Source organism: Myotis davidii, unplaced genomic scaffold (assembly GCF_000327345.1).
Source record: "Myotis davidii unplaced genomic scaffold, ASM32734v1 scaffold713, whole genome shotgun sequence".
Lineage (NCBI taxonomy): Eukaryota > Metazoa > Chordata > Mammalia > Chiroptera > Vespertilionidae > Myotis > Myotis davidii.
In genome coordinates this window covers 754,071-761,286 of record NW_006285038.1, presented here as the reverse complement: position 1 = coordinate 761,286, position 7,216 = coordinate 754,071, and the positions used below count along the sequence as shown (strand labels likewise).

The window sequence follows — 7,216 nt, the reverse complement described above, 5'->3', positions numbered from 1 at the left end:
TATATCTTTAATTATATATTATATATAATTATGTATAATTATATATATACACACACACATACACCTAAAGGCCCGATGCATGAAAAATTGTGCAAGAGTAGGCCTTCCTTCCCCCTGCTGCTGGCACCAGCTTCCCTCTGGCACTCGGGACCTGGGCTTGCCTCCTCTGGCCGCTGGCAGGCACCCGGGACCTGGGCTGCTTCCCTCCAGCCACCAACAGGCATCCAGGACCCAGACTTCACTCCAGCCCTGGCTTCAGACATCCTTCCAGATGTCAGGTCTAATTAGCATATTACCCTTTTATTATTGTAGATATATATATGGCCACCCCTTATGTTTCTAGCAACATATTCTATCCTTTACTTATATGATGAGTTAGACAATGATTACAAAACTAAGCATGCTTTAAAAATACATATAATGCTAAAAATTTAATAAAAAAGAAATTCAAAATCAATTATGATATGAATATTTGGTACACTTTTAAATGACACATTATAAATGGCTTTTCATGAATTTTGGTTAGTTTCTTGCAGGTTTATTGCTGAAATAAAAAAGCCTTAAAAACATATTTTTTTCATAATGAAATCTAAATTCAATGTTGTAAATATTACTATTTAACAAATTTGCCAGTTTACATGTATAATGTATGTCATTTTTCATTATCATAATTCCAAAGATTACATGTAGTTATGATTTCTAGAAGCATGTTTATATATGTAAACCATTTCATTTTTTTTGTTATATTGGGAAATGTTTTGTTAAAGGATATTAATAAAATTATTTTTAGATGCGTTTATATTGTAAACATCTAATTTTATATATATCTCAAGCAATTTAATGACAGGATAATCTAATTGTGATAGACTATATCTTGTATACATGATTTTATTTTAAGTGAAGAATGGATTTTCTGAATGTACTCTTAAAAATTTTTGTTGTATGTTTACAACAGATGCATTTAATACTGTGTTATTAAAGATAATATTTACATAATTGTGTAGTAATCTTAACGTTTTTAAGGAAAGTAAATATATATTTTAATTTTAGATTAAATATAGTGCATATTTAGCATTGGGTTGTTGTTATATTTAATTCTAAGGCTTCTTACAACATTGATAATTACCTCAAAAAACAACTATGTATGCAAAAATGTTGAGTGCTTTAAATTGTTAAATAGTACATTTTGACAATTTAAAAATCTTTGTTTCATACACTTTCAATTTAAAATCTAACTAAAATCAGTATTCTATTATCTGCATTTTAAATTAGATGATTAGATCATGTATGATATAACTATATGATAGAGAATGATTTTATGGCCTATTAAGGAAATAAGCATTATTTCTTTTAGTTCCACTAAATATATCAAACATATCTAACTAAAATTACATGCACTTATACCTCCTGACCATTTAAAATATAACTACTTTTCACTCTGTAGAAATTTGAACATTCTAAGTAAACCTATTTTACACTAACAACGTAAGCTTTTATGTTTTGGGAATGATGGCAAAATATTTAAAGTAACTCTTATTACTTATCTACAGATTCCACACTTTTTCAAAGTGATGTTTTTGAAAGTTAAAACAAAATTGTTTTTCATTTTGTTTTTAATTATCCTTGAATCATTTTATTGTTTGAAATACTACTTGGCCATGTTACAAATTATAATCATATTTCCTTTGTGAAATATACTCTCCTTATTACTATTAATATTATAGTAGCATTATTATTAAGTAAATTCATTAATTTATTATTTTTTGAGAAATATTTCTTGATCATCTACTATGTACCAGGCTATAAACTAGTTGTTAGTGAATAGAATATACAAAAACTTAGCCTTCAGAGAGCTTGCATTCTAGTATGGGGAGGAAAGAATGTAAATATATAAGTAAAGCATAAAAACTAGTTAGTAAAATATCTTGTTGAAGTATATATCTGGTTAGACTGTGATTATTAAGTAAATGGGGTGTTCAGTGCTTTATTCCAACATTACCTGTTGTGCACTCAGGTTAAAAAAATAGTACTGAATCATCACCACCATTAGCCAGAAGCAGAGCCTTGTTATGAGAACGGCTAGCAAATTCTAGCTGTATATACTACTAAAGTTCAGTCTGACTCTCAGATTTGGTCAGAAACTGTATTTATTATCTGGGGTTTTCAAGAACATGGGTTTGGAATTGGTCTGCAAGTCTTGAAGATTAGTTATAGAAGCAATCTAGATACATTCCCAAGAATTACCACAGATTTATTGACCTAAATATGAGAGATTATTTGGGCTTAGTTGTAATAAACTCAGTGACAGAATATAGTATCTATTCAGTTTACTTCTTTGTTAAAGGTAGGAAAACTGAGATTTGAGACAGACAATTCATTATTTTTCATACTTTTGGATTATATATAGCAACATGTTTGTAGTTAATGGTTTCCTTCTTTTTAAATTTTTTTTATTGATTTCAGAGAGGAAGGGAGAGAGAGAGAGAGAGAGATAGAAACATCAATGATGAGAGAGAACCATTGAGGGGTTGCCACCTGCATGCCCCCCACTGGAGATGTAGCTGGCAACCTGGGCACATGACCCAGATGGGAATCGAACCATGACCTCCTGGTTCTTAGGCCAATGCTCAACCACTGAGCAACACTGGCTAGGCAAATGATCGAAAAGCCTGAAAGTTATCAAAAGTTTTAAAGTATTAGTTTTTCATTGTAATTTCATATTTTCCTTAAAAAATGCAAGGTATAATTAAATTATGCAGGAGAATAATATGAATCGGGTAAGTTTTTGTAGCAATGAGTACACAGGCATCCCGAAAATCTGATTTACCAGGAGGTCAATTACTGAACATGAGCTGTGCAATCATAGTTATTGCTTAATCACGTGATTAGAGAAAACCTTTACCAAATATTAGTTTAGTAAATAATACTGGCCAGTTGGAATTGCCAACGTGAATTGAGTAGATTCTAATCCTCTCAAAATACCTTGGATAAATATTCAATAGCAACTTAATTTTTTTTATTTATGCTTTAAAATATATTAATAGTCTTTAAAGTAATCTGGTGATTATCATGCTTCATTACCCCTTGCCCTGTCAAAATACAATAGTCATTTAACATTTTTGAATTTCTACATCAAATTAAAACACAGTAAGACAGCAGGCTGGAGAATTATTAGCAGACATGCATCCCTTTACTTGCTTTTGAACGAGTGAGCCCCATGCTTGCCTTCTTTTTTTAGTTTAAAAAAAGGCCAGGATTACTTGTCCTACTAATCACCTGCCTACAAGAAGGAAATACAGGCCACGCATGCTCAAAACACAGTAAGCAATATAACTGTTTTCTTCTTGCAGAATGGTTAAATATCTCTGTATTTTTGTCTAAAATTCTAATTATTTTGTGGACTGAAGTTTTAAGGGCAGTTTATTGAAAAAGCATGTATTTGAAGGCATATGCCATTCAGTGGCTTTAAAAAATATTCAGAAGTTTTCTAACCAGCAGCCGACTGTTATTTTGACTGTTATTTTTAATTAGTAGCTGTAGATCCAAATTTTTTCTTATAAAGCATCTTAACTGTCAAGATTCTTTTAATTATATATTCTTTCAGTTTCATGCTTCTATTACAAGGTTACTTATATTCCTTAAGTAAGAATTATTTACTGCCATAGACAATCTTATAAAAAGTATAAGTGAGCAGAAAAAAATACACTCTAATTTGGCATATTTAAAATATATCTTTAAATTATAGTGAAATTTTAATGAAAATAAAAATGAGGAGAGATATATATTGTTAAATACTAATGAGATATTTGGAAATCATCAACCTTTTAAAAAACTAGTTTTGTAACAATAAATATTACAAGGTAATAATTCCAAGTTAATCTTTTAAAATCTATTTTTATTGATTTCAGAGAGGAAGGGAGAGGGATAGAAACATCAATGATGAGAGAGAATCATTGATTGGCTGCCTATGCACAGCCCTCACTGGGGATGGAGCCCACAATCTGGACATGTGCCCTTGACTGGAATTGAACTCAGGACACTTCAGTCTGCAGGCCAATGCTCTATCCACTGAGCCAAACAAACTAGAGCAATTTTTAATCATTCTTAAATAAAATAATTTGCTTAACATTAGTTAGTTAAAATTGGTTAATCTCAAATTTTGCTTTAAAATAGAGAAATTCCAAAAACAACTCACTGAATAGCTCATGACATTGAGTAATTGCTTTCTGGCAAATGAGGTTAAGATAGATATTTACATAGAGCAATGATTTCAGTTTAATTTTTAAAATCATTTTTATTTTGACTTTGATTTTTAATTCTCCATTTGCTTGTCTTAAAATAGATTACTTTGAAAATTTCCCCCAAAATTATGAAGAGAGATGGCGCATATTATTGGAACTATCCTTTTGAGAAAAGTGTGGTTCCTTAGTAACCCATTCTGTCAAAACTTGTCACCTGAATGGCATTTGTTGTTAGACTTCATCTGTAGATAAATAATGAAGACTGATTCAGGGCCACATAAAGGATTTACTCTCCCCTTAACGTGTTATAGTTAAAATTTGGAATATTTTTGTTTACTATCTATTCATTGATGCAGACCAACCCTTGGATCTGGTTGCTTCACATTTTAGTGGTGTGTGTGTGTGTTTTGCCTTTTAATGTTGATTATCTGTAAGCTGATAGAAGGGGATATAATTTATTAAACTTATCAGAAAAATAAATTTAAAAGAAAAAGTTAGCATCTAGTGCTACTGTGTCCCACAGGTTCTTCTACATTGACCCTCACTACCTCCACTGGTGAGTTAGAGGAGCATAACAGGACTGCCACTGGTGCTATTGCTGTTGCTAGCACATCTGCAGATGTTACTGTATCCAGTGTTACAGCTGTCACCATCCATAGACTTTCCGAGGAACAGCGAGTGCAAGTTACGAATCTCAGAAATGCAGGTCTGGACCCCAACACGTCCAAGGACGGGCTCCCTCCTCATCAAGCAGATACACAAAGTACAAGGAGAAGACCAAGAAATGCTGAACAGATAGAAAGAACTAACGAGCTTGCAGTTGTTACTCATAGAGGTATTGGATGTTATTTTACTTGTGCCCATTTAGTTAACAGCCAAAGCTTTATTTTGGTAATGATTCTAATTAGAGAATGAACTGAAAGACTACCAAGATGTAGGAAGCTAAAGAGAGGGATTCAAAGTAGTAGCTGAAAATTATAGATAGTACTGCCAAAACCGGAATAATTTGAAAGCACAGAAGGTTAAATAAACAAATCAAAGTGCAATGGAAATTTTAAAGCGGGTGGGGGAAAAGCAGAAAGAAGAGGATGCATAAAGAGTAGTTAAACCAAGTACTAAACACATACTGTATATAACATATCAGTTATGTTGTTGAGATAGCATGAAAATAAAATAGCCGGTTTCTACTAATGTGCACATATTTACACATCGATGACTTCTCCTATGTAGTAATTTTCAGTATTTGCATGAGGTTTTTATGCTATACAAATAAATGTTAATTAATGATTGAGAAAATAGATAATTTGGTAAAAATGGAAACATTATGTCTGGTGATGGTTTTGCATAGCTTTCTCTTCTATTTCTAAATAACCTATTGCCTGGCCCATATGGGAACAGATTCTCATTTTGAAAAGTAACAGGTATTCATAGAAATTATGGCTCAAGGAATTTAAATATTCCTTGGCTTCCTAATTTAATTTCTAGGGAAAAAATGATCACAAAGCCAAATCATATATTGGTAATTTTCTAGTTGATTAATAATAGCCTGCCCACCTTTCACAAAATTAGGGAGTGTAGCAAGCATATTTTCCTGTTTCTTGGTAGCAAGTTTCATTTAGCAGTTAAGGAAAAGCCAATGTAGTGTCAAAAAATAAATGGATTTCATTTATATCAATATATGCATCATTGGAAATCTTAATTAATTGAACATATTTCAGATACTGAATATCTACTCCAGCTCTGTTTTCAGTTCATTATCATATATTCTCTAAAATGGTTATGGTTTATGTAGTGTGGCCAGGCATGGTTTATACAAAGCATGCTATATATAAGTAATAAAGATCTGTTCAATGCTTGCCACACCTAGAGCCAAATTTCAAAATTGGAATTGGCTGATGTCAAATCAGTATTCTTTGTAAAAATAATGCGAACTTAACCAACATGTTTGAAATTCCTACTGAGTACCATGCTCTGATTTATGGGAAATAAAGATAAAGCCTTTCTTTAAAGACAAATACAGTGGACAACTAGAAAAACCCATCTTGGTGAAACAAGGAAGATTTTCTGAAGCTTGCGGCTGATCCCAGTACTAAAGGAGTTATAGGGTATGCAGGCAGTGAGTCACTTAATTGACAGTTTAAATAATCAGTAAACATGATACAAAACTAATTGCTTAGTTTAGATATTTTAGGAAAAGTAACTCTTTTTCTTCTCCACAGTATAGTCAGAATTATTTTTTTGAAAATGAAAGCTTGATCACATCACTCCACTGCTTTAAACCTTCCAGTAGTTTCCCAACAACCTTAGGAATAACATCAAGGCTCAATGATAAGCTATAGGAACCTTCATGGTCTGGCTTCTGTTTATATCTCCAACTTTAAAATCTCATATGACTCTCACTTCACTCCCTTTTTTGGTGAAGCAGAATTTTTTTTAGTTTGTCAAACATACCATGTTATTTTCTACTTTGAGCTACTCTCATAAGCTATCTCATTTTTCTTGAAACCTGATCATTCTAATTTATTTTCCAAGTTTTAGCTTAAATTCTTACATCCACAAAGTTTGGGTTTTCCTGTTATAACTCACCACAATACTGAACTTCCCTTGATTTTGTCATCAGCAGCCCTAGACTTGTACATTTTAAGTTCTATAAGGTAAGGGATGGGTGGGTCTTGTTCGTATTGCATTCCCAGTGCCTAAAATAGCTTGTGACACATAGATATATTAATATAGTATTTGCTAATAAAATAGTGAATAAATATTTACAATTTTATTAGCCAGAGCATTCACCTCAATTACTTAAAGACATACAATTATACTTCATTATAATCAAATACCTACATATTTCAGAATTAAAGCTAACTACTTCTTTTTGCATATTTATAAAAAGACCATTGTTTTTTATTTTATCCCTGTTAAAGTGAACAACATTCCTATTAACCCACAATAATACATTGCTTTTATTATATTAGCAC

General features: G+C 31.7%; 1 protein-coding gene across 1 annotated transcript in view; it reads left to right on the top strand.

Annotated features, from left to right (window-relative positions):
- The window catches only part of LOC102765647 (CUB and sushi domain-containing protein 3), a gene marked incomplete at its 5' end in the record, with an annotated part of 698,415 nt that overhangs the window by 156,844 nt on the left and 534,355 nt on the right, over nt 1-7,216 (top strand). The window contains one exon of the mRNA XM_006755250.2: nt 4,765-5,076. Coding sequence (XP_006755313.1) covers nt 4,765-5,076 — 312 coding nt within the window. The remainder of the gene's footprint in view (nt 1-4,764; nt 5,077-7,216) is intronic.